At 35.4% G+C, this 27,561-nt stretch overlaps 2 protein-coding genes across 2 annotated transcripts; one reads left to right on the top strand and one right to left on the bottom strand.

The window, feature by feature from the left end:
* Positions 1-1,841: 1,841 nt before the first annotated feature.
* On the bottom strand, positions 1,842-9,474 carry LOC136826023 (uncharacterized). Its single transcript, XM_067082883.1, has 5 exons — positions 9,353-9,474; positions 6,188-6,349; positions 4,570-5,413; positions 3,363-3,455; positions 1,842-2,615 (listed from the first exon to the last, which is right to left on the bottom strand). The coding sequence occupies exons 1-5, from the start codon at positions 9,472-9,474 to the stop codon at positions 2,418-2,420; spliced, it is 1,419 nt and encodes a 472-aa protein (XP_066938984.1). The 3' UTR covers positions 1,842-2,417.
* Positions 9,355-26,307, top strand: BORCS6 (BLOC-1 related complex subunit 6). The gene is made up of 8 exons (XM_067083115.1): positions 9,355-9,736; positions 11,296-11,391; positions 13,601-13,747; positions 15,765-15,921; positions 17,269-17,438; positions 18,911-18,994; positions 20,199-20,275; positions 23,642-26,307. The coding sequence occupies exons 1-8, from the start codon at positions 9,488-9,490 to the stop codon at positions 23,700-23,702; spliced, it is 1,041 nt and encodes a 346-aa protein (XP_066939216.1). The 5' UTR covers positions 9,355-9,487; the 3' UTR covers positions 23,703-26,307.
* Positions 26,308-27,561: the final 1,254 nt, after the last annotated feature.

The following is a 27,561-nucleotide window of genomic DNA, read 5'->3' as shown; positions in this document are numbered from 1 at the left end:
ATTTTAATATTAAGACAGCTGTATGCAAGTTGCTGATTATGATCTGGTTAAATTTAGTGAAAGCACTAAAAGTTATGCACATTGTATTTTTGTTTGTGTACACTAACCTGGACATCAGAGAATACTGTCGAGTATATTTAATGTTCACTAAAGAACAATTTAGGTAATGAATAAATGAATCACTAGATTTAAGCTATATGGCCAAGCAAGGGGGCACTCTCAGCCATTCAGTGCTAAAGACACTGAAAAGAGGGACTTGGAGTGGCTGGACTACAAGTCGAAGCAATCCAGAAAATCAGCGAGTTGAAGTACAAGGTGAAATTACACTAAAACGTAGCCAAGCTAAGTAAAAGACACGTGCAGCTGGAGGGAGAAAACGGTTGTTGCAGAAACCCTTAACTATGGTTACAGTGTGCTGATGGCACTAACGGCACTAACCCCCTACAGGGTGACAGTTTAGGGAACATTACATCCTACAGGGTGACAGTTTAGGGAACATTACATAAAACTTAGAAAAGGCAGTACCAAGTTATCTTGCCTGCCTGCATTTTCCCATGTAGCCGAGTACTGGTACTTTTCCCTGAAGAAGGTGGGATACCACATCTTAAAAACTATCCATAGAATTTTCTTGAAAATCATGTCTCCCACACCCAAATTGCTACAAAGTTACTAATATAACCCACGCCAACCCAACCTAGGGGCATGGCAAAAAAACCAGGGCTGGTGCAACACTAGCTTATCTCAGGAATTTGCTGTCTGCCTGTACATAGATCTTGAAAACTGTATGCTCTGAGGTATGACTTATTAAATGAATTGACAATTATACCTACACCAGTTTGGTACAAAGGTTAACATGCTTGGTAGTCCTTTTAGTTCAGGAGTTATATGCAGTAAACTTAAATGGAAGCAGCTCTAGGAACTTGCTATTGTTTCAGGATAGAACACTTAAATGTTAGGCTAACAGTCTTCATAACATACATACAAGGCAACTCTTGATAACTGTGGAGACCTAACTTGTGGATGGACGAAATGGGCATGGCTAGGGACTATAGTAGTTGTGCTGCTAAAAAGTGTACAGAGAATGGTTGTAGGTTTGAATGCTTTTAAAGGAAAAAAAATATCCTTTTGGAGCTAGTAGCAACCATGTCCCAAAACAAAGGCTCTGGAACCTGTATAAATGTCAGCACCTGTCTCGAGGGGTTGTGTTAAGGAGTCAATGGGGGGACAGGAGTGGAGTACCTCCTTTAGCTTGTTCCTAATGCATAATGGCTTGCCTAACCCCACAGGTGCATAGGGCTCAATTGCTCTTGAATGATATAGCTTGTGTGATGTTAGGGGCTTAGTCAATTAAAAAATCTAGTCTGCTGTCTATAGGTAGTTATGTCCTACAGAACCAGTGTGTCTGGTTGCCCAGGGATTGTAGATCTCTTAATTTCTCTGCTATGAGTACTGTACTAGGCTAGAAATCTTGTTACAGAAATCCAACTTTTGGAAAATGTGTTGTGAGCTAATTTATGGGTGTGCAGCCTGAAAAGATGGAGAGGCATATGAGCATAGAAATTTTGACCACAAATAATACAGTAATAATCATGCCCAGAGCAGAGAAATTAAAGTTAATATACATAGAGCGCTCCCATTGAAAGACAAGACTAGTCAAGATTATGCTAGTCTTGAAACTTGTTATTCCATGGCAAAACAATGTTGTTAACAATAGTGATCTGCACTTTACTATTCAGTTATTTGTTAGCAGCTCTTAATATTTGCTCTATATTATATACTGGGGACCTAAATCAAGCATAATCTACATAATCAAACATGCTGTTTTTAAATAAAGAAAATTCTTACACTGGCAATTTTTATTAAATAATTCATAAATATAAATTTTAAATACAATTCATAATCAACTAAAATAAATAGCAGCCATACCTTACACGGCTTGATTAGAGCAAAAAGCATCAGGTAAAATCTCTTGCTCTATCTTAGTAATTAAGAGTGACATATTTCCAGTCTTATCCTTGTCTTAATGTTACTGCGCTTTTTTGTTAATTCTGTTACCATCAATGCAATTTTATTCAATCCAGAGTTTTGAAAATTCAGAAATTTGCTTACAATCAATTTAATTATTCAAAAACAACCTAAACAAACACGCTAGTCGTAGTTTTAATTTGTAATACTCCTTATTCTTAATCAAGATTAATCACTGTCCTGTAATCAAGTTGTACATTTCTCTTAACTATATCTTAAAAAATTTATATATACATATCAGCAACTTGCAAAGAGTAGTCCGTCACAAGAGTTGACCTAAAGATCGTGCCCTCTGACCCTCTCCTTCCAATTACTATCATCCATACTACTAGCACAGTACTTCCTTTTGCTCGCAGGAACCAAATGATTAGTTTGTTCAGAGCTGGTAACAATCATAAGGCAGATTGTAGTAACTGGGGATCCTTCTCTTGTGATGCACCTTCCTGGGACGCTGCTGACTCCCCTTCATCTCCCTCAGGCGTTCCATTCTCCTCTGTTATTTCTTTGGTAAACTCGTCATCGCTGTCCTCTTTAAAATCCACTAGAGTCGTAAGTGAAGGCAGGTATTGTTTCACCAAAGGTCTATTGCTCTGTTGGAGGAAAAAAAAAATGAGATACACATGCTATCTTTTTCAGATATATATCTTATTAAAAACAGTAGGCTGGTACCAGTGATCTCAAAACTTGTGTAATCAAAACACAAGGTGCATATGCATGCTACAAATTTCTGGTCTTGCCAAAGTAGTCAAGTCTTCTAACCCCACTTGAAACAAGCTAAAACTACTGATTTTAATGCTTTTCTGGTCAAGGCAAATATCATTTCTTCCTGTGATATTTAAAAGGATTGTTTTATAGAGCAGGGAATGAGGTGTTTGCTAGGCTTACCCAAAGTCTCCACAACAGAAGTTAATCTGGGAGAAGATTAAACTAAAAGTTGTGAATAGGAACATTTCCAAAGCAAAATCTTCAGTTCACAATAACTTCTTGTTCCCCAAAGCAGCAAATACCATCCATGGTATATGAAAGCATTCTAATGATTATTTTTGCTTCCAACACCAAAATTCCCAATCTTTAAGAGTACAGCATAGTATATGTATAAAATTTCACAACTAATGTTCCAAAATCATCCATACTGTAAACAGTAAATCGTAGAAACAGTTTGTCATAACAGGAACTTTCTACCTAACTTTTAAGCATTAAGAGCAAAATTATCCTTTTGAATCTCCACTTGCTTCATTCTAGAAACAAAGGTTATACTGGTGTATCACAGATAAATCTTATGGACTTTATTTGTACTTTCACCTGAAGGTACCTTCACAAAACAAAACTCCACTGACCTTATCTTTGAGATTAAAAGTAAAGCGTCCATGTGTAAAAACCTCCAAGAACCCTTTAAATATCGCTATAGTGGCAGCAGTTGCTCTCTGAAGCTGAAAAAAGAAATTTATAACCCTTGACATTTTCATCCCATAACATGCCAGAACACAAATGCACATACCGAAAAAAAGTACACTTTTGCTCTTTTAAATTTTAACAAAAAACTGTTATTGTTTCACACTTAAAAACCACTGCCTTTGAATTGGTTAACACACATTTGACCCTTAAAGAAAATTGTTCAAATGGTTAGGAAAGATGTCCTACTGTGTTTCTCTTTTTCCTTATTAGTGTAAAAGACAGCTCTAAAATCCACAAATACTTGCCAAATGAAAGAGGGAGAGGTCTAAGTGTAAAGCAACAGCTTTGTGTAAAATTAAAATTGTAAAACCTTTTTTCATAGCATCCAACCACTAATTTAAATTTATTGATAATCCCATTGCAGCAATTGATGACCCTGCCTACACCTGTAAGGATGGAAAGGACTTACTGATAATTGGCAGCCTTTCTAGGATGACAACACACATAAGCAAGGCTCTATATAACCTTGCCTAGGTATGCTAACTTTTAAGAGAAGGCCACTCCGAAATTAAACCAGCATTCCTCACGACAAGCTAAGGTATTCTTGTGATTGTGTGGACCAGTTTCTTGGTGTGTTTAGCTGTTAATCAGCTCAGTGGTTTGGTAAAACTAAGATATACTTAACTTTTTGCATGGGCTAAGTAGGACAAGAATGGTGAACTGTAAGGGAGAGATTGTGTTTCCTCCAAATGTGTAGGCATAGGTGGTGGGTTGAGTGGGCATTGCTGTGAAGGGAAAGTAGTCCATGGACGAGGAAAAACACACAATATTTTGTCTTGCCGTAGCACTTGATTATGTTCCATTTTTCCTTTAAATCATGCACATGCATCTATCCCTTCCCACTTACATGGTTAAGGTCACTAGGATAAACCAGTAATTATTACTACTGATTTGGCTCAGCTAAATAGTTTCAAAATATTTATGCAACCTACTTTACTTCAGGTATTGATGCAAGTTAACAAAGCCATCTTTGCACAAAATATTCCTTAACATTAAAATTTAATAATCCAACAATTTTTGTGCTCAAGTACCCAAAAAAGAATAACCCAAGCATGGAATTCTAAAAAGTTAAAAAGCATACAAACTCACCTCTTCAGCATACAACGCTATTTTTGAGCCTTTTACAGGTACTGTACCATACCAATTCCGAAGAACATTTTTTAATTCTATTGCTGTGCGACATGTTGCAAACATTGCTTCTGGACCCCACTCTTCGCTCAATTTGCCCCTTGCTTCATGTAACAGAAGTGTGGCAGGTCTTGCATCAGATAAGGTGGAAATGATGTAGAATCTCTCTTGATCCAGAGCCCTCAGAGCTTTGTGACACTCGTTAATAAGTATCCTGACTTCCAATATGTGCTTTCTGAATATTCTCAGCAACTTCATGGTAAATGATTTCTTCAAAGCATAAAGTCTAATGTTTTTATCAAAGAGTTCCCCAGAGTTACCCCCTTCCATCATCATGAGCTGAGATGCGCAATAACGCATGGTGGCCATATTGCAAGTTTTATGTGGATGGTTAAACAATGTACAATCTTCACAGATCCACACCTGACATTTAATGCAATAGTGGTTACATGGAAGGCCATGTTCAATGCAGACTCCTGCATTTACAGTTGCTTCAGGTATGGGCTGTTGTGCCTGAGCTCTCAAATTCAGGACTGCTTCTGTACGGTGATTTAAAGAGGCTGATAGGGCTCTAGCAGGCTTAGAAGTGATTATGCTGATAGCCATGTGATTATAAGGGACGTTTTCAGCTTGCACCACACGATGGCTAGCTTTACAGTACGGACAGCTGAGGTTACCCTCACTGACCAGATAAAACACACAAAATGAACAAATAGTGTGACCACATTTCAATACTTTTGGTAAACGTCCACCTATAAACATGTATATAGCACATAGCTTGCACCTGAACTCATCCATTTTGAAACTGAAATGATAAAAATTTAGACGTAAGGAACTGCAGTCTAAAGGACTCCTGATGTAAAAGTAATGCACTGTATATGGAGTAGCAAGAAATCTTAATGGAAAATAACCACAAGTTAAATTTGTGCATTCTATCTTGGATTAGTTATCAATTGAGGTTTGAAAAAACATATCGGTTCAGGCACATGGCATGAATCAGCCTAGAGGGAAAAGGTGACAATTTTGACAAAACCACACAAAACACTAAAATACCAACAAACATACCACTACTTAAACCAGTAATTTAAAATCGATTAAAACATACTTCATTTAAAAAGGGCGTCAGGGCACCAATAAAATTTCACCAAAAATCCTACTGGGAAATTTCAGATGTAGACCATACTCCTCCTGTTGCTCATAAATCCAGACCAGTGCACCAAAATGTGCTCATCTGACAGTAATCTGTCACAATAAGCACACCCTCATGCACCCCTCCCATTTAAAATACTGTACTGCATGACAAATCTTGGAATTAATGTTCTTTCTAGGTACTGTATGTAAACCGGGGCCTTTTATGTAGGAACATTTCTCATCCAGAGGCAGAATTGGTTGGTGAGTGGGGGAAGAGTGTCCCTGCCCCCATTTTCACCTGCCATCACAGAGCACTTTCCCTTTGGCATCAAGGGAATTTACAGGTCGGTGAAGCTTTATATACTTGGGAAAAATACATATCACTTTTAAAAATTCATTTATTCCTTTGGAGGTAAAAACTCACTCCTTAGGTAGGAGGTTGTCTCACCTGACTGGTAAGTTGAATCTCCATCCAGAAAGGTCACATCCTGTTTCCTCCTGTTCAGTCAACCTGTAGATAACAGAGCAATAGGGCCCTGGGCCCTGACCCCTAATGAGAAGTGTTGTGATATTGTTTGAAGAGGAAATCCTCAGAGAATCAAGGGAGACCCTATGTGGGGTCAAATAGTTAGAGGGCAGTTAAATCTGGCCAATAAGACAAGAGTTCAAACTTCAAATTGTAACTCTAATCCCAACCCCTTCATTACAATGGAGGACAGAGTGAGCTCCACCATACCATGTTGAAAGCAACACTTCTCTCTCTCCTTATTTGCTGAAGCTCTAAGACTTAGTTCTCCAATGAGATGAATTACTGCATTTCATTAATAATATATGGGGCTCTAGGTCATATTTGGCTGGGGAGGTTTACAGCAGTGAAAAAAAATAGATTTAGCACCTTTTGTCAGGTTAAGAACTAGTTAGTTTGAAAAACAAAACCTGAATTTTACCCTGTTTTACCACACTATAGATTGGGTTAGGTAGAGCAGTCCAAGTACCCTATAGCATGACGAGCTTGGCGACTGATGGGCTACTGATTAATGTCACAGACACGAATTTTTCAATCTATCTGGCTTGTGATTTATGCATTTCATAAAATCCCTTTTCGTTCAGTTTGGTTATTTTTCGTTCCTCCACTAAAATACCCAATTTTCCACATAACAGTAAATTTGGAGTACTCTTTATGTTTAGCCCATTAAGGGGATTTGTGAACGTATCATAAAAACTCCAATATGAGTACTGATATCAAAGTAAAATATTCCATAGGTTAGGTTAAAATGCAACCATACTGTTGACACTATGATTTAAAGTTCTCCAGGTCAGATTAAGTTAAGGTTTTATGAGGGAAAGTGGCAAAACATACTTCCTCAGGCTGGTAGGCCTAATGCCCATGAACTAAGACAACAATTCAAACCTGCAGTAAGTATTACACTAAAAACGTAAAAAAATCATTCAAATCTCATTGTAAAAAATTATATTTACAGCTATATTAACGTCTATTATGTTTTTTGAGTAAATGTTTAGCAGATTTCCATATAACACTTGTCATAAAATCCTCACACCTTTTATCAAATAATCACAATTTCTTGCTACTCCATGTTCCTCAATACTGTATATAAAATACACTGTATATTAAAAGAAAATATTATACTACCCACAAAAAACGAATACAAAATGATGCCCAAACTAAAAATCGATGACTGGTCTGAAATCACACCACTAGAACCAAACAAGGAATACTGTGTCCTAACTTCAAGGACTCTTAATAAGCAATACCAAAGTGAAACAGGCAGTTAGACAAGGATCTGATACTTAGCCAAATATTTTTGGTTTATTTACAGACAAGGTCTTCATTAATATTAGAAGTTTTTATTGTGGACGGGCAGTATTAATCTAATAGTTTGCCTTGGATATTAGGAAAAACAAATGATTTCTGACATAGATAATTTGCGGTGAGATACTTAAAACCTAATGGATGTGTGTGTGTGTGTGTATATATATATATATATATATATATATATATATATATATATATATATATATATATATATATATATATATATATATATATATATATATATATACAGTATATATATATACACACACATCAGTACTCTAGTAATGTAACCCTCTCAGACGACAAAAGAGCTTTGAGTACCAAAGTTAAAAACACTCGCATATGACAATTTTGTCATTGCCTCCCCCCCTCTCTCTCTCTCTCTCTCTCTCTCTCTCTCTCTCTCTCTCTCTCTCTCTCTCTCTCTCTCTCTCTCTGTCTCTCTGTCTCTCTCTCTCTCTCTCTCTCTCTCTCTCTCTCTCTCTCTCTCTCTTTATATTCAATATATACGTCACAAAGCTGTTCTTTCTCTCATCCTATCTTCTTATTTATAATATTTTATAACTAATTCTCTCTGATAAGATCACGCTTGAGAGCATGCACAGAAGGGGTGGATGAAGTGAAAGATATAAAAAAGCAAAATTTAAACCTTTGCTGCAAAGATGTAAATGAAAGATGTAAAAGTAAATGACAAAACTTTGGCAGAAAGTTTTGATTTTTAGATACTGTATGCTTTGCTATCCTTGTATCACTAGTGTTTAAGTAAATCATCCTTTCATATAAAGAATCATTTAACTTTAGACAGAACATAAACATCACAATTTTATTTTAATACAAATTGATGAGTTTGATAAGTTATACAAATTAAAAGATACACATACACAATCTAATTTAATCCACCCCTACTAATTCAACATTAGGCACCTGGTAATTTTTCATCGTTATCATAATTAAGTAAATGTTAAAGTTTTTGCCTAACACGAGTTTCATGTTGTGGAGGAGAATATTCTTGAGCTAGCTACACAGAACAGAAACAATGTATCCAGTAAGTCTAGTGATTGCCTGCTAGGTGCCTAAGGGATTCAGAACAGATATGAGAAGCTATTTGCCACCAAGTCTTTCAATACAAATTAATGGAAGACATTCTCTGAGAGTTGTGACTGAATTTTACAGTTAATATGGAATACGCCTTATAAATCACAGAATGTCTCTTCACATAACAAACGAGTTTGCAGTCTCACACTGCGCCTTCTCTGGAAAGGGGCTGGAAAATGAAGTTAAACTAAACTATGCAGGCTGTTTTATCAGTGCTCCATAACTTCAAATTAGCAGCTAAAATAAAAATGTGGACAAAAGAAATATTGCCTTTATTTTGATGTAGTTTAACATCCCATAGGAATTCTTGATGTACCCATCATTTCTGTTAGTGCCTGTTAAAGCTAAGAATCACTAGGAATTAGAATGATAGTTTTAAGAATATTTTACCATGACTTAGAATTTTAATAAATTATATATAAACCTTTTGTCAAAATACTGTCAATTTCCTACAATAAAGCTATAAAACCGAAAGAACTATGTAGAGAATAGGGGAGCGACCAATGTTACCGATTAAAGCTAAGAATCAGTCGGAATTAGAATGAGAGTTTTCATGAATATTTTATCATGACTTAGAATTTTAATAAATTATATAGAAAACATTTGTCAAAACACTGTCAATTTCCCACAACAAAACCATCAAACCGAAAGAACTATTCAGAGAAAAGGGGAGCAACTAATTACTTAGAGTTCAGAGACATTTCATCATCGCGGAGGGTACGAATCATCCCGCAGGAGCACTTGAGGAGGTACGAACCGTCTCGCTGAGAACGTCCCCAGAGCAGACGTAAACAAACCGATACCATATCGAAGTGAAGAATGGCAGACGAAAAGAAGAGGTCGACCAATCCGTTTCTCTACACCGACGGGAGCTTAGTCGAAGAGGAGGTCCTCCAGGCGGAGGTGAATAACGAAGGGGCGCGGAGTCTGAGTAGGAAAATAGAAGGAGCGATGGACACCAGTAATGGAGTGGGTTTAGACCCCGACCAGACACCCCAAGCTGAGGTGTCGGCCAGGCAGGTGTGGGGACGCGCGGGTGTCATGTCGATGGATTTGGATGACGAGAAGGTGAGCGTGATGGAAGGTAATTTATGCTAAATATGATAGTAAAATATATTTGCCACTTTTCAGTAGGTTTAGGGTATGGGTATGCCACCCTATAGCCTTGGAGCCTCTAAATTGGAGGTGGGCGTAAGTTGATTCCCGTCTGTCGTCGACCGGAATTTTTGAAGCCTTTTGTTTATGTTTTTTTATGTTTAAGATATTTATTGTCCTTTTTTTATGTTATTAGGGTCATCCCCTAAGGGTTGATGCTAAACATGTTTATTTTGGGTAGACCTGAAGATTACTGCCATGGCCTAGTTCCCACGAGTCGCTGACGAGAATATGTACTGTTTTTGTTTTTGTTTCATATTTATGTTTTTGTTAATGTTTACAATATTTACCATCCTTGTTTAAGTTTTCAGGTTCATCCTCAAGGGGCTGGTACTAAACACTGTGCCATTTTGCACATAAACAATTAGTTATCGAATAAAAGGCAGCCAATAGCCTTGTAGTCTTCAGTTTTACCCAATTTTTTATATAAACTGATAGTTAGCAAATCTGAGGTGTGTAGTAGTAGTTGGCAGTTTTACCATTTCATGTTAGATTAATTTCTTGCCACATACACGAACCACACATTTTTTCACCGGTTTATCATCTGCATGTGCATTTAAGTTTTACGATTACTGTTGGTATAAACCATCCAATTTTGTATTAAGCTTTTCACTACAGTAGGTTAGTGTAGGTTAGGAACTATGTTGAACTGCTGTTAGCTATAAGATCTCTACAGTATGTAGACAAGATTCAAGTACAGGTTATAATATGGGGTCTTAGTATAATTTTTGTTTTAAACATACTAAGGTTTCAAGAGGCCGACATGAAGCTATATGGAGTTGTAGTATTAAAGTAAAATAACATCCTTAGCACCAACACAATTACAAAGTAAATACCTTAGTTTTACCAGACCACTGAGCTGATTAACAGCTCTCCTGGGCTTGCCCATGTATTAGACTTATTTTACGTGGCTAAGAACCAATTAAACGGGATCTTTATTGAGGAATCCGAACCACATTATAGCGAGAAATGAATTTCTATCACCAGAAATAAATTCTCTAACTCTTCATCAGCAGATCGAATGAAGCTTGGCCAACAAAGGGCTAACACAATTACAGAAAATTACAATTTTCTGTCTCATGGAAATTCATGAATTAATTTTTTATAAGAATCTAGGAAGCAGTTGCAGATATATAAAGCTGGACATGGCATTTAGTGTATGATCACCTACACCAGTGGTTCCCAACCTTTTGTGGAGCCTCTCAGGCCTAGGCATTATTGAAGGGAAAAAAAGTACTTAAACTTTTGTAATAACTAAAAAACTTGATAAAAATATCAGTGTCTGTTGAATGCAGATTTCTTCTCAGTTATTCTGTTTCGCACAAAAAAATATTTTGTAGGTTCTATAAAAGTAACCATTTATATTATGCATGATCATATACAGTATAAGAGATGTATGTATAGGTATACTGGATTAGGCCATGGTACTCGTTCTGTGCCTTTGAGTGGTTAATTGTGTTTTATTTTTCCAGATGCAGACAATGACGGGTTCATACTCGGAAATCTTAGAAAGGCCACTTCTAGCTGAGCGTATTGCAGAAGAGCAGGAAGATGATGCGAGAGAAGAGGTTAGTGAAAGTATTAAGGTGTAGTTAACATATTTCAAGTGTATAGAAATGCTGTAGAGTTTTTGTTTTGTTTTCAATATGCAGAGACTATAGAAAGCATGATGAAACAGTCTGCTTAGTAATGAATATTGTTTAGAATTTGAACCACTGTAATTAAGTGGTGGTAGGTGTGTATTTTCTGCAGCCATATAAACTTCCTTTTGTATAGCCAAGGGCATCATGATGTTGGGGTATAATTACATAGCTTGTTGATTGTAGTTTGAGTATTCTTCTGTCTGACTTTGCTGCTGTCATGAGAGAATAGCTGCAGCATGGATGAAATGTAATGAGCTGCATTACTGGTAAATAAAATGTCCTATTAATAGAGAGAGGACTTATAATGGGTGCACAGAGGCTCTTACTGACAGGGAAACTGGAGAAGATTTTGCAAAATGTGAGACCACAGAATGATTAAAGTCAGTGAGGAATCAGTAGAGAAATGTGGTATCAAGAGGCTTGAAAGAAGATTGAAATGGTTTGGAGATGTGATTAGTAGGGATGAGGAACAGTTGGTCAGAAAAGCAGCAGATATAGAAGTAGGACAAAAGCATGGAGGAAGAACCCAGCAAATCATTGAGAAAGAGAGTAGATGAAGACCTAGACTTGATAGGAATTCAGGCAGAAATAGTCTGGGTCAGGGAAGATTGAAGAGAACTTAGTTTATGAGTTTAACCCCCATAAAGGGTGGAAGTTAATTTAGTAATGTTTATTATGGTGATTTGACCTATTGAGACAGTTATTGGCCAAATCCAGGACATCGACTAGGACAAAAATGACTTTTTCACTCCATTATGGGTACAGCAGGATGGGTTTACAGGTCTGTTTTAGTTTTTGATACATAATCCATTGAGATTTCTCAGGCAGCTTTACTTCAGGTTCCATAACAACCTTTGCTTCACTCCTGGAGTTTATCAAACTAGGTCTAAGAGGTGGAGGCTTTTCTAAGGACACTGCCCCAGCCATCGTATGTTCCTGTCAACATGTACCAAACTAAGTGGGGAAAATTCAGTGATTGGTGAGGTGGGAGAGACATCAATTCCATTTGTTAGTGGCAAAGTTGTCAGTCTTGGCAGAAGCACAGGACTTGTGTATCACTTTGAAAAAGACATACCTCAGAGAATGATCCAACTACTAGTGTGGAACCTCTCTTTAGTGCTTTGTAGTGTTGCCAAGTCACTTGGGTATGCCAGGGAATGGTCTTCTGTAGCATTGTCATTTGCCCTGGACTTCTTTTGCCAAGGCCCAGATGACCAGTACTCCATTTTCTATCCTAGGTTTTTCCTATGCCACTAATGACAAGGAGGAGTCTCCTTTGGCACCACATTAATAGTGAGTCTCATTTCCGTTTATTTTTCAAGATGCCAGTAAACTTTCATAAAACTTATTTGTGCATAGAGTTGGGAAGTTTTACTATGTTTGCCTTATATGTTATCCAGTATTTCATGAAATGAGGTTTCTCATTGCATCTTTTGTTGATGAAAGAGCTCATTCATGCAGAAGTATTAGACATAGCCAAGAGATCAATGCATACCTGTGGTTTAGTGACTTGCATTATTTCAGATGTTATTAACATGCATCACCAAACTTACTTTACAATTGGCATCATGAGCATTGTGCTGAAGTTGTCTTGATGTCATAGTTTTGCCTGGGACTTTTACCAACTGCAAGGTACATCAGGATTTGTTCTTCTTGCGCCTTACAGTTCCATATAAGCTCTTGTCTGTATCATTCTTCCCAGTGAGTGTAGTGTAGGGGAGAGATTGTTCTATATCTTTTTGTTTAATTTGGGCTTGTAGGAAATGTAAGGGTTTGTATCTATATTTTTTGTAACTTTAAAATTTTTTATTTATCTGGAGTACATGTGTTAAGAACCTTGTGTTCTGGCTTTTGTCAACAGCAGAAGAATGACAGACTCATTTGTGAGTAAACAAACTCTCTGTAATGGGCTAACTCTCTTGTTAACTTTATTCACTGCAATGATACCATTTGCCATTAAATTGAGTTTGGAAATTGACCGTGTCTCTTTACTAGCTGTGTTAAGTTTATGGAAATTGTGTATTCTCAAGAAACTACGTTATCGTATAAGTTTACAAAATTTTTGGTGTTAAGCATTGAAGCAAGTACCATAAATGTCTCACTGGTATGTTGACAAAGATTTTCTTGTTTGCAGGCTGAAGCAATTACACCAGTTTGTGCTGACATGGATCCTGTTCAGGCTTTCCTAACTCAGGAGCGACTAAGTGCTTTCATGGCACGTGATGACTCTCAGGGTGAAGCCTTGGATTATGGAGCAGGGTTACCACCACAAGATAATCAGGTTAGTTGCATAGTTCTTTGTGAAGGAGTAACATGATGTCATAACATAACATTATGAAAATAATTTACTCGTGTTTGGATCCAAGTTGGGCCTTTTAAGAGGATCATTCAATGAATAAATCGTCTCTCTCAGAAAGCTGCAAAGTTATAACAATTAGATTTGACAATAAGATTATGAATATGGTAAAACTGCACTCAAAAATATTATTTATGGAATCCACTCCTACTTGTTTTTATAGCTTAATATATTTGAATGAGTTTGTTTTCATGAAAATTTTGGGAGTAAATAGATGGGTGCATTATAAATTAAGACTAAAAATAGTAATTGATAGATGTTCAGTTCTCCAGAACACACTCTGTTAGATATTTAGGATTGAACCTAGTAAAGATATCTGGGGTTAGTTTATCAGTTCATTAATGTTTTGCCATTTCAGGGGTCTTTAGCACCTTGATCCTTCCTAACTAATTTGAGATTCAGGCTAAATTATAAATATTAAAATTTTGTTGTACATGATAAATATAATTTTTGAAACAAAATTTTGAATCTGACCAGTTATTTGGTTTTACACTAAACCTAACTAGACTTTTTTTTCCACCTAAAATATGCACTGAAGGGTATGGGCTGATTTCATTACCAAAAATATACTAAATTAGAGGTAGTAATTGTGAATTAAAATATTATTTTATGGGCTGATTTCATTACCAAAAATATACTAAATTAGAGGTAGTAATTGTAAATTAAAAAAATTTTTTTGTTTTAAAGAATTACATGTATTCCAGTGAAAACACAGACCATCATCCTTTTTTGAGGAATATTCCTAGTGTCATCTTAAAGTAGTGATAGTTGTTGTAAATTGCTAGGTAACATGATGGTTAGATTGGTGTATGGCAGGGTATCACTCAATCACCCATCCGTAATCCAGCACTTTTTCTTCACCTGCTGACATGTGTAGACCTTTTCTGTTCTTGCTGTCTTATGCTGCTAAAACACTCAATTGTTTTCCTTTTCTTGACAGTTTTCCTGTTTTTATTGTGAGTGACTTTGTATTATGGAATTTGTTCAAGATAAGAGCAAGTTTTTGTCTGAACAATGTATGTTGATGCCTTAAGTCCTGCTTCAGTGTCTGTAGAACCTCAATGGATTTGTTTGTTTAGCAGGGGTATGATTTTCAGTGTGGCTTGCTCTGCTCAGAATATACTGGGTAGTCTCCTTTGTAATGGAAGTTCTATGGGAAGAAGCGTGCAGGAAGGCCAAAAAGCAGTGTTGGTTTGTCATGGGTATTCATCCTTTGATTTCACTGAACCTTTTTGACACTTTCATGCCCAGGTCCCCTTCTGCTTCTAGTACTTCTCCAACTTATGCTCCTTAGGCTTCTTGGTGTGAGGATGGGAAGTTAACACATGTAGAGGAGTCCCAGCTTGTGCTCTCTGTGCATGGTAACCCAGGGGCATGCCTAGGTGTTCCCCCTGGCAAGTTTCCTGTGCACCTGTGACCTGTCATATGGATTATCTTAATGTTGCCTACCCTTGGGATTGCAAGTGGGCAGTTTTTCAGCCTTTTAATCATTCAGCCTTGGCTAGATGTTTTCTTGCTGTTCTAACTGTTCTGACATATAAGTTTTTCCCTCTGAACTTCAGTCACTGTTGTAATTTCTGCAAGAGAAATCCCTGTGGTTTCTTCATTTATTGCTGGTGTTACTCCAGGTCTTTTTCTGATACCTACCTTGACCATGAGTAAGGTATAAAGTTGGATTAAGGTGAAGAATCAGGATACTTTTCTTCCTCCTCCACCTCAACATTGAACTTTATCCTAAGGAGTAAGTCTCCTAAATAATAGACAATGGATTGTATTCTTGTAGGAACCAGTACCAAATTTTAAAAATGATTTGTATTTGTACCATAATCCAGCAACTCTGATGCTTTAATGTAAGATATTAATTTCCATTTCGCTAAATGTAAATGTAAGATATTAATTCGTGTATGTAGGAAAATACAAGTTATCTTTATTATACATTTAGGAACGACCATGGAGTCTCCAGGTAGGAAGGTGTAGTCCAGATCAAGCCGAGTCTGCTTTGCAAGGTTCTGGAGTGGTGACGCGACATGGAGATATTATATCTTACGTTGCTGATGATCTTCATGCTAAAATAAAGCTCGCTAGCCCAGTTTCCAAAAGTAAGTTCTTGTTTTTGCACTCTGTAATTATATATAATGATAGACTTAATGTGTGAAAGAATATGTTAAAGACTAGATGCTTCATTAGAGGGTTGTGCTGTAAAATATATTAATTCTCAAAAGGAGAAAAAACTTTTTATGATTTTTCAGTAAATGTTTCAAAGTGCAGTTCCACTATGATAAAACTAACCTGTTGATTAACATGTCATATATTCTTAGTGTAATGATTTTCTCTCCACAAACCATTACAGTACCTGTAATTTAGCCTAATTTGTAATAAGTGAATCCCAGACACATCTTTTGTTTAACATACAAATGAAAAACAGTAGGTACTTTTACAAATGCTCATACAAGTTCCTAGGTCTTCATTAGCCAACTGCTTCACTTTTCAGGTATCGGGTAAACTATGGAGATCCCCAAACTTTACTAATTGTTTTCCTAAAGACTGCCTTCATTTTATCATTCAAGCCTTAATCCTTTATATCATCTCATTTCACTTTTTGTTTTAAGGAATTGTAGATAAATCCCCATTTTTAGATATAGATAAACTTTTTTAGCCTTTTGCTACCTATTTGTTAGTAAAGGGCAACTATCATAATAAATTTTCTGGCATATTTTAGAGGATATGCCACTTCCATTCAGCTAGAACTAGTTTTTCATGTTTTCCCTGTGCCTTTTGGGTATTCCAAGTATTTTTTATATTCAGTTTGGTATTTGGTACCAATAAGTACCAAGCAGTTAGGTGGGGTGAGCTAGTCTTATCTGAGAGTTGTTATGATTGGTGTTTTGATAATGCTATGTTTTGTATACAGTATATAACTATGATTATTTTAAAATTCAACATTTTATTTTCCTCTGATTTGGAGATTAGCTTGAATATTTTATACCTGGACTTTCTTTTCTTGGTCACTGTACATGTCAAGGTCAATTTTTTCCCTCTGAATTTGGTGAACCTATCTTTCTCCTAATAACTCTGATGACTTTTTCAATGTTGTCACTTTAATACCTAAAATTTTTGTTCTAACAGTAGTGTCTTTTGTTAGAACCAACACAGTTGAAATATTATTGGTGTTACTCTTGTTCCATGTAGTGGGTACTGTATACAGCTTACCTTTTTTGCACACTGTAGATGATACTACAAGATTACATTTTTTCCTATCTTTAACTTTTCTTCAATTCCCTTTGATCTCTTTCCATTTAGCTGTTCGCCATCTTTTGCTATTGCAAGTCCAGAAGCAAAATTTTTCTTGTTGAACTTCTCTGAAGTTGTAATCAAAAGTCACTATTATTATTATTACCACAGTATTATTATTATATAATTATTATAATTACTAATTATTATTTTAGCCTCATTCCCTGGTTCAAGAAGCTCTACTCCAAGTTTGTTACGGACAGCTCTTGCTCCACAAGTGCCACCCATAGATCCCACCATTATCAACGACATCGAAGCTCACGCAAGACATATTGCTACGTCCGTAGATACTCTTATTGAAAATCTTACTGGTACCCTTCTTAGTGTAAGTATTATATCCCAGATTTGAGTTTAGTAATGTTGTATGTCATATGCTGTATATCATATTAGGATAACTTAATGAAGGAACTCTTCACTTATATATAAATTTATTTTCAAGTGTTATATCATTACTTGTTAATTGCCCATATGTTAGGATCTTTTCAAATAATTTTTATTCATGTTGAAAAGCTTTCTTTTCTTCTGAAGAGGAGAATCTAAGCAGAGATTTTGAGTATATGTTGCTAATGGAATAAGAAATAGGGTAAAAAAAAAACTTTGAAGTGTAAGAGAAAGGAAAATGTATGAACAAGTAAATGGGACCAGAGGTATGGGGAAATAGGATTAAAACAATAATATACAAAGGAAAAAAGTTAGGCAATACAATTTGTAAAATACAGAGGAGTGGAATAGCTGGATAATGATCTTACCCTCACACTTCGGTCATGAATATTAACATCCGAAGTCATACATTTTCAAGATCTCCTTTCCTTTGTTTCAACTGCAAGATGGGACAGGCCTTACAGACATTAGTTTTATCTAACTCTTTTCCTGTTGCCCCTTTCAGTCCTTGTTTCATAGTCTAGTACTCCCTAGGTAACAAATTTTCTACACGTTCTAACTTTATGCTTTAAGGTATTAGTTAACCGATAGTTTTTTACAGATTTTATTATTCTTGAAATGTCACCATTTACACCACTATATTGTATATGGAATATAGTAGGTGGTGTGATGGGAAATGTTTTCTTTTGGTATCAGCTTTCTGTTTGAAGAATTAATAGAAGAGATGGAGGAGGTTATGTTTTGGTAAAGGGGCAGATGCCAGAAGAGGGACAGTTCTGCAGCCTTGTTTATGTTGTTAAAAGGTCAGAATAAAGAGGGTATTGAAGTAGGAAAAGAGTAATTTCAGCATTATGGAGATATGTGCTTACACAGGGAGATTCTGGAAAGGTGACTACAAAGGGCTGAATTTCATGGCTTGAACATTCTTGGAAGTCAGTATGACACTTAGCGTCCTTCTTTTTTCCTGATCCATAATCTGAATCTCTGGGTAAACTTCCCAGGATCACAAGTGCTGGAAGGAAAATGTGGAATTCTTGGTTAGCGATGTATCCTACAGATTTATAATGAAAGCATTGTCAGTCACATTATAAGGAAAAACTCCAGTTTGTTTCATATATAAGAAATGCAAAGAGAAATCATAGTTACACAAAAAAATACAATAATTACATATACTAAAATACTGAAAACAAATAAAATTTGATTTAATTATGAATTAAAATATTATAGAGATAGAAAACAAGAATTTTAGTGAACCTACCTTTACATTTTTGTGTACATGATAAGATAATTTTTATTGTGTATTTTTACAAAGGGCACCACATCCATCACTATGTAAAGTTATTTTACTTTCTTTTCTATATTCTTAGGACTTTGGTACAGCAATTTGTTTGGAATATTTTTTTCTTTAATTTTCAGATATCATCACTCACAGTTGATTGTGTAGAAACGTACAGGGATGCTGTTTGTAAAACTTGTGATGCAGTTGATGCTAATATTAAGGTAAGAGGAATGGTACTAATTACTTTGTTTGACAAAAAGAGAATGGCCAATTTCTATGTTTCATTGTACATTGATGTGACAAAATACAAACCAGTAACTTTTTATTTGCCTTAAACTTTGGGTATGTCTGGGACAGACCTTCCAAAAATTAAAAAAATAGAGGTACTTTCCAGGGTCTGTGCCACCTGAAAGTGCAGTTATATCAAATTTGTGGATGTTGGTTATCCCACAGTCTTAGGGGTTTTCAGTAGTTGTATCACGTACCACTCTTCCAGTTAATGATTTACAGTTGTATTTTATTCAGTGAAAGGTTAGTCTGCTGTTAATGCCATGCCCAGTATATCTTTACTGTCACTATCACTTTATTATCCATCTTGGCTGTTGCTATTGTATCCTGTAGCCCTGCTTTCAGCTGTGATCAAAAGTTTATCTTAGTTTAACCAGACCACTGGGCTGGCCCGAAGGATTAGATTTATTTTACGTGGCTAAGAACCAGCTGGTTACCTAGCAACGGGACCTACAGTTTATTGTGAAATCTGAACCACATTATGACGAGAAATGAATTTCTATCACCAGAACTAAATTCCTCTAATTCTTCATTGGCCGATCGGAGAGTCGAACGCTGGGCCAACAGAGCTGTGATCTAAATTTAGTATTTAGTTCATGTAAAAGAAAAGGCTTTTGTTTTTAAGTAAACACTTCAAATTGTTGGACTCTTGTTGCTTCATAACATACAAACCCCCCTTTAATCTTAGGTTCTCTCCTCTCTGCTAGATTAAGTTCTCTCCTCCCTACTCTACTTGTTAAAGTCATCAAGTGAAAAATGCAAGTATGACAGTGACTTCACCATGCCTATTGTAGTTGATCCTTTCTCCAGTAGGCTAATTATTGTGGGTTATGTCAATTTTGAACAGTCCACTTACTGGATAAAAAACTGTAAATGGAGGGTCTGTATGTTAAGAAACATTTATGATTATTGTACAGAACCTACATTTACTTCCTTAAAGATACAGTGAATGCTAACATTATGACTGATGTGCAGAATTTTACTTCCTTTAGGATAGAATGAATAAAATACTGAACTTTTATTCTTGTAATTTTAACCTGTTCTCCTGTTTGTTGTGCTTATCTTATGAATGTGCTTTAGTTTTTATGTAAAGCATGTCTTTTTGAGTATTTCATTGTATTTTGAATTTTTTTACAGTCAATGTACCAGTTGATGGCCAAAACAGAGGAATTAAGCAAGTCAATGAAACCGATATATAAACTTCAAGAGCAAATGTATCCTTTTGTATTATTGCTAGTTTTTGGTCCAGGTTTTTTTGTGAGGGTGATTGAAAAGGTGAGTGGTATTATCCTGACAATAACATCATAGAGAGGTAGGCTTTATGGAGTAACTGATTTCTGTGTCTCTTGTCATTGGATTTGAGTATGTATCCAATCTTTATTATTTTCCAGGAAGGTCTCCATTCAGTGGTATCCCTTCTTTGGTTCTTGTTATTAACACATACTTATTTTCAGTCATCCAAATACAGTTTGGGTATCTGAGTGTGATTGTTTTCTGCTCATGTGGCTTGTCAGCATTATTAGAAAATAATGTTATTTTCATCATATATGTTTGCTTGTATCATTGGACTATAATTAATGAATTGTGCTCAGATTAGATTTGACCTCATCCTCACTGTAAATTAATTGGAAATCATGAATTTTGGATGTAGAACTATTCCAAAAATTAATTTGGGTTTTAATAGTTTTACATAACATGTCTTGTTTCTTCACTGGAATAGAATATGATAGTGGTGTCAAAATGATAGCTGATTATGGGTTGGAAAAATTTTCCCTAAGGCTTTTGTATTTTCCTAGTTTGATTATGTCTGGGTGCATGTGTTAAGTTTGCTAGTAAGGCAGCCAATTCTTTATATGTTCTCCACAGGACAAATACCCCAATTTATTTTGCTTGTCTTGTCAGAAACAACAGTGGTAGCCTTAGAAGACTTGGTTGGTATGTGTTGATTGGGATTTACACCAGTTGTCCAAATTTGTGTAGATGAGACCGTAAGATTCCCATTGATATTTCTTTGGATGTTAGAGATGTCATTGGACAGTACAACTACAAGTGCAGTATCATGGCTATTAAAGTTGCAGTCTCACTTCCTTGAATGAAGAGACTAGTATTGTCACTCCCTGCAGCTCATCCCTGACTGCAACATCCTGTTGTCCTTGTGTATGAGCAGTTGAGCCCATTTCTTTGAGCTGTCAACCTTGCTGCTTCCTTCCAAGCCCTCTTCCAGTCTTGATTCCCTGCTACCTCCAAGTGCTGTTTCCCCAACCCCAAATCAATAGATTCAGCTTAAATGGTTTTAGTAAGTCCAGCCCAAATCCAGTCTACCCTATAGTAAATCTGTGCTACTGTATTTGTTTATATTCATGAAGTGTTATTAATTCTCTTGGGTTCTTATGCATCGTTAGTTTCACTTTCCATTAGCCACGGCAGAATCATGTTGTGCTGTTGCCAAACAGTGACTGTGCAGTATTATTTTTATTATGTAGATCTTTGGTAGTATACTACAGAAGTTTTGCTTGGGGTCTGATCAGCTAATGCAATATCAAATTCATGTTCCCATTCAAGATCAACCCATACTGAGTGTATTTTTCATTTAGATGAAGGATGCATTTCCATGATGACCATTGTTGAGAATGCACTAGCTGATCTGTGAACACTGGGATCAAGTACAAAAACTTGATGGAAGATATTCAATCTTAACAGATAAGTTTTTCTCATCAGTTTTTGAATAGAAGAATTTCCCATTGGGTCTTGCAATATCCAGTACAGGTTAATCACCGTAATTCAGGACCATTGGGACATTAGGTTGCCTGATAGTGATTTTACTGGATCACAGTGATTAGGTTCGAATACACTCAATTGCCATTTAAGCAGCAATGAAATAGATGAAATAATGTTTATGTATCTCGCATATCTTTCAAGTTCCATTTACACTAATGTTACAGAGCTCATGAAACTGCCAGTCATTCTCTTACAGAGCTCATGAAACTGCCAGTCATTCTCTTACAGAGCTCATACTCAGTTTCTCTCAGAGCTCAAGAAACACCAGTCATTCTCAACTCTCAAACTACCATTCTCTTACAGTTGAGTCCATGTCTCTTATGCTCATGAACTGCACAGCTACAGAGCTCATGAAACTTGTCATTCTCTTACAAGAAAAGTGTTTGTTTATTATTTACATCTATGTAAAACATTATTGTATTTATTTAATTGATTTTCAATGATTTTGGGTGCATTGCAACAACTACCAACTAAAAGTTTTTTCATTTCCATTGTTTTACATTGACTTAGCTGTTTACCATTACATAAAAAATTATATATGCAGCTCTCTCTCTCTTTCATTTATACTGTAGACACTTTTCTAAAATTAACTAGAAATTAGATAAAAATGCTTGTCAGAATCATTATAGTTTTGTTTTGATTTATAATTTTGAATTTTTGTTACTAATTTCAGGTGTATTTTAACAATGGAATATAGAATACACATCACATCTCAAGTTGTTACAGGGGACATCTCTATGGATCATCCTTCATGAGATCTGTTGCTTAACACTTCAGGATCAGACCTAAAGGAGTTTGTCTATAGGACTTATAGTATGACTTGGTATGCACTTCACAAACCATGTCATGGGTCGTGATGGTGTGAGATATACAGCTCTAAAAAGACCATCTGGACAGTGTTCCTAACTGTATGGACTTGGCAGCTAAAGAATTTTAAAGGTTGTTTGCATTCTTTCACGTGAGTTCCTTAGATAGGAACAATTTTCATTTCATAGATACAAACATGACACCTTTATTCTAGATTCTGTCCTCCCTAGCTGTTTAATGGAACGAAGGGAAAAGGCAGACCATGTAAGAATAGTCTTCAGAGGAAGTAGAATGTTTCTGTTATCTTGGTCATTGAGAGAACATTAAGAAAAACAGCAGCAGAATGGGTGTATGGAAATATTTATTAGATTGCTAGCAGAGTATCCCATTAGTACACTACATGCTCCAGTGTAATGAAGATACAGACACAAAGAAAACCAGTGTTAAAAAGATGTGTGACTACAAACTGCTAAGATTCATGGCTCAGGTCCAGAGATTAGCTATAAAAAAGATGTCAAAGATGGTTTGGACATGAGATGAAACTAGAAGAGGAACAGTTAGATAAGTGCAAGACTTATGTTAGTTTTAGGATGGAACCAGTACAAAGACTCATTAAACTGTGGAGACAGGGCTTAGATGAAGACCTAGACCAGATTTTTAGTTAGGCAGAAAGTGTGCAAGACAAAAAACCATACACATAGGCATTTTATGTCTAACCCTGTAAGGAAAATTCTGAAGTAAATGTGTTATGATGATGATGATTACATTTATGGTTTGCTCAAAGTACAGATGTGTGATTTTGTGGCAGGCTAAATGCTCCTGTTATATTTATTATGACAATTTTCTCTGCGTAAGTTGGTTTTAAGGCACAAATGAAGTGTCTTGTAAGTATAGTGTAGACCAATTTTATTTAAATTTCTTTGAAATGCTGGTAAATGAAGACCTTTGCTTTGTATAAATTTCTATTTTCAATTTTCCTTAACACTTTACTACAGCAAGGAAGTGCGGCGGCTTCTCGATATGTTTGAGAACACCATCCACTCAAGTGGTTCATGAAAACGCTGGTCCAGCAATTAATTGCTGACCATAAATGAAACCCAGAATGTGAATTGTAGGTAATTTTACACATAGTAATGATACAGTGTTGCCGTAATTAAGAAAATTTATCCCTATTACAATTGAGCCCTTAAAGATATGAGCGCTCAGGAACTACCATAGAAGTGTTGTTTATATAATTGGAAACAAGGTCTTTGGATTGCTGTTGATTTCTTCGTATCTTACGATACTTTCAACAACTGATTTATGTGAATTATGTCATTGTCTCTATAGGGTTAGTGCAGTTCATTTTATCATATAGACATATTTTAACAGCATTTCACATTGAAATAACATTTCTTTTCCAGAAAAGTACAGTAAATCATTTCACTAAGTACCTTACTGATGATCTGTTTCATAGCTAGTCACCATTTAGGAACATTCCAAGACCTGTACTATATGTAGCTATGACTGTGATAGAATTTTAGGTAGAAACCCTATTGACAGGTCAATTTGTACATAGATCTTGATAATACTTGAACTGTGTATAAAGTTTCTGCGTTATAGACAGAGTATTATCATATTTAAATTTTATTTGTTGTGATTCTGATTGCTTATGATAAAGAATACTAAATGTGATGCCCATGAAATATTAGATATAGTGGACAGCATTATGTATTATATGTTTGTAGTATTCAAAGTACCTGACCTGAATTACTGTAAAAGTTTTTATGGTGGCTGGTTAAGGACTTGAGGAAATACTAGTGCCTCACATTTCAAGAGATTTTTAGTTGCGTTAGTTTCTTTATACAGTACATAAATTCAGTAAAAGCAGTAGATCACTGTTGACCTTTGGTCTTTCGTATTGAAGTAAAATAATATTCAGAGAGTCAGCAAAAGGTATAGGAATAAAAAGTCCTTGAAGAAAATTTTGCCCCACTAAGATGCAAAACTCACATACAATTCAGGATATTAAGTGATGAAAACAAGTTTTAAGGGTAATGATTCTTTCGTCAGTATAGTACTGTATAACCACTGCCTTGCTTGGATGTTCTGTTAGACTACTCTGTTATTGTTGCCTTAGTTCCTTTTGTTATTTCTCTCTCTCTCTCTGATTAGTCGTTGTCTTTGGAGTTGATTCGAATCTACTGCACATAAGTGGTGCTAACATGGATATTGTTGTTAAAGGGATGTAGTATTTTCCCTTATGATTTCTATTTGTCTTCATAGAATGGCAGGGGCACCTAAGATTAAGACTGTTATCACATTTCTGAAGTATGTGTTACTTATGAGGTAGTATGACCAAAGGTTTTTTTTATATAAACTCATTAATCAAATGCAGTACATTCATAATGTAGTTGTGATGTTTCCAGGATCACCAATCCTGTCTGTGAGAATTTGGTTGTCCAACCACAGATGAACTCTCCTAATAAACAAGTGATTAACCTCTCTTTTCATGAAAATTATGTAAGAGGCAGAGAGATGTTATGGGTTTAGAGGAGTGCACTCTTTATATGACTTATAGGTTTGTATGAAAAAAACGTTGTTTTAAAATTATACATATGCTTGAATCACCACATTAGTGGGAGGCAGAGATGCTGAAGGTTTCTGACTATTTGTACACCTTTAGAGTCCAATAGTGTGCTTTGGGAATATAAGGTCTTGAAACAAAGTTCTTAATGGTTTAGAGGGCAAGCATAATAGTTACAGTACCTTCTTGTATTTGACAGACATGAAAACTGGTGATCCTGGGTTTGTCATGACCACAATATTAGGAACATATATAGCTGGATTTGTGATGAAGCAAAATTAATTGTGATTGGTATTTAATCAAATTCCAATATGGCTGCTTGTTTCTGGTTTGATAGCAGTTTTATTAGGTGTTCCTCTCAAGCTTTAAAATTTGGTTTGATTTATCAGTGGGTTTATTGGTACTGGGGCAAAAACTAGTGAGAGTGGTTGTTAATCACATGTAAACGATGTTTGATTAGATGGCACAGTACAGTAGTTCTTTTCTGGTTACCATGGTCACATATTGGCAAGATTTTCTTTTTTATTCTTTAGAATAATCTGTGCAACTTTGAGCTATGAAACTCATAATTCAAAGTTAAAAATTTTAAGAAAAGTATTTTGTGTTTACAATAAGTTAAATTTCCATAGATTTTCACATATCTGTTTTTTTAGGAAGTAGAAAATTATTCGTATTTAATTGAAAATGTACAGTACTTAAGTTTTTAAAGTAATTATAGTGATTTGAGCTTTTTTTTTTCCTTAAGTTTATCCAAATGTTTTAGATTTTTCTTTCTTTTGTTACTTAACAAATGTATTCATCAGATGTTACAGTATTTACGCCAGGTTCCCTTACACAGTACAGTAATACCTTGATCATATGCGTGCTTCGAGTTGTGCGAATTCACAGACACGCAAACTTTTCATTGGAATGTAATTAATTGGCATACGCGAGGAACTGTGCAGAAGTGTTTGTTTAATTTTTTAAATAATTTGTTTTCACGCTTTTGTGTAAAATCTATGTGAAAAATGTATTATTTTTCTTTTTGTACCTGCATAAATATGATATAAAGGTAATTACAGCACATACTGCACAGTTAGTGTACTTTTACAAGATGTGATACCCATTCGCAAAGTTACTGCGCTTTTCAAGGGTGATACCTCTGCAGAAAGTGTTTTTGTAATTTTGAAGGAATTATAAATTTTCATGCTTTTAAGTGTAAAATCGGTATGGATAATTTGTGTTACAGTCCAATATTTTTAATATGCATATGTATTTCTCTCTCTCTCTCTTTTTTCTCTCATTTGTAGTTTGCGCTCATACATATTTTTACAACTTGTTACTTCTATGTACGTCTTTACCTGTAAAGTACATAGTAATTTTAAATTGATTGAATTTTAGCTATACCCTTTACGAAAATTATGTACGTTTTCTTTATTTTATTGAATTGTACCTTTGTTATGACTGTGACTTATGAAGTTTATCTAGTGACACAAAGAAAATGTCTTTTACTGTGTGATTGAAAAAGAAAATGGCATCCTATGAATTAGGGGTAACATTAGTATATGTACGTACCAATGTAAATGCACTAGTGTGACAAAGACAGTACCCATTACAATACTGTACTCTATTTTTACGTCAACCATTTATTTCTTTTTTAAGGGTAATGCATTAAGCTAACTTTTAAATGAAATTACAGTAACTTTAATGTCATTTATAAGTTAGCTTAATTCTTTGGTAGCATGATTGGGGTCATATTAAGTGTTTAAACCAGAAATAAGCATTTAATAGCATTTTTATTGAAGGTACCAAACTTACGCGAATCCAAATCCTCGCCTTACTCAAGGGGTTCTGGAACCTAACCTCGCAAAAGTTCGAGGTATTACTGTATAAAGGTTTTGTGACGGGAAGAATGTCTTACGAACATCATACATAGGAAGGGTGGGAGGTTGTTGCCTGGCATTACTTGATATGTATTTTCTGTTCAACAAAAATCTGATTTACAATTATTTGTCATTGTTTACATTTTTTATGTTTTTAGTTAATTTCCTTGTTTAGTGCTATTTATATGTTCTTTCATTTTATAAGTATTATGTTCAAATTTTCAGTGTTATGAAAATGTTCAAATAGCATAATTATTTGCTTTTTTCATTAAAAGGTTTGACATACTCTATATTAAACATACAGCATTTATATTTAAAGCTAACACTCTCCACTAATAAACATTCAGAGATGAGTAACTCCATGGGATATGACTTAGTCTAGTAAGTAGAATACTTGAAGCAAGAGGACAGTAACGAAATCAGTAACAATAATGCCAGGTGTTACAGATTCAAGATTGCAAGCTCCTAGCATTCTAGTAGTGTGGAT

The sequence above is a fragment of the Macrobrachium rosenbergii genome, chromosome 40 (genome assembly GCF_040412425.1).
Source record: "Macrobrachium rosenbergii isolate ZJJX-2024 chromosome 40, ASM4041242v1, whole genome shotgun sequence".
Lineage (NCBI taxonomy): Eukaryota > Metazoa > Arthropoda > Malacostraca > Decapoda > Palaemonidae > Macrobrachium > Macrobrachium rosenbergii.
The sequence above is the reverse complement of the archived record's forward strand: the minus strand, read 5'-3'. Positions and strand labels throughout refer to the sequence as shown.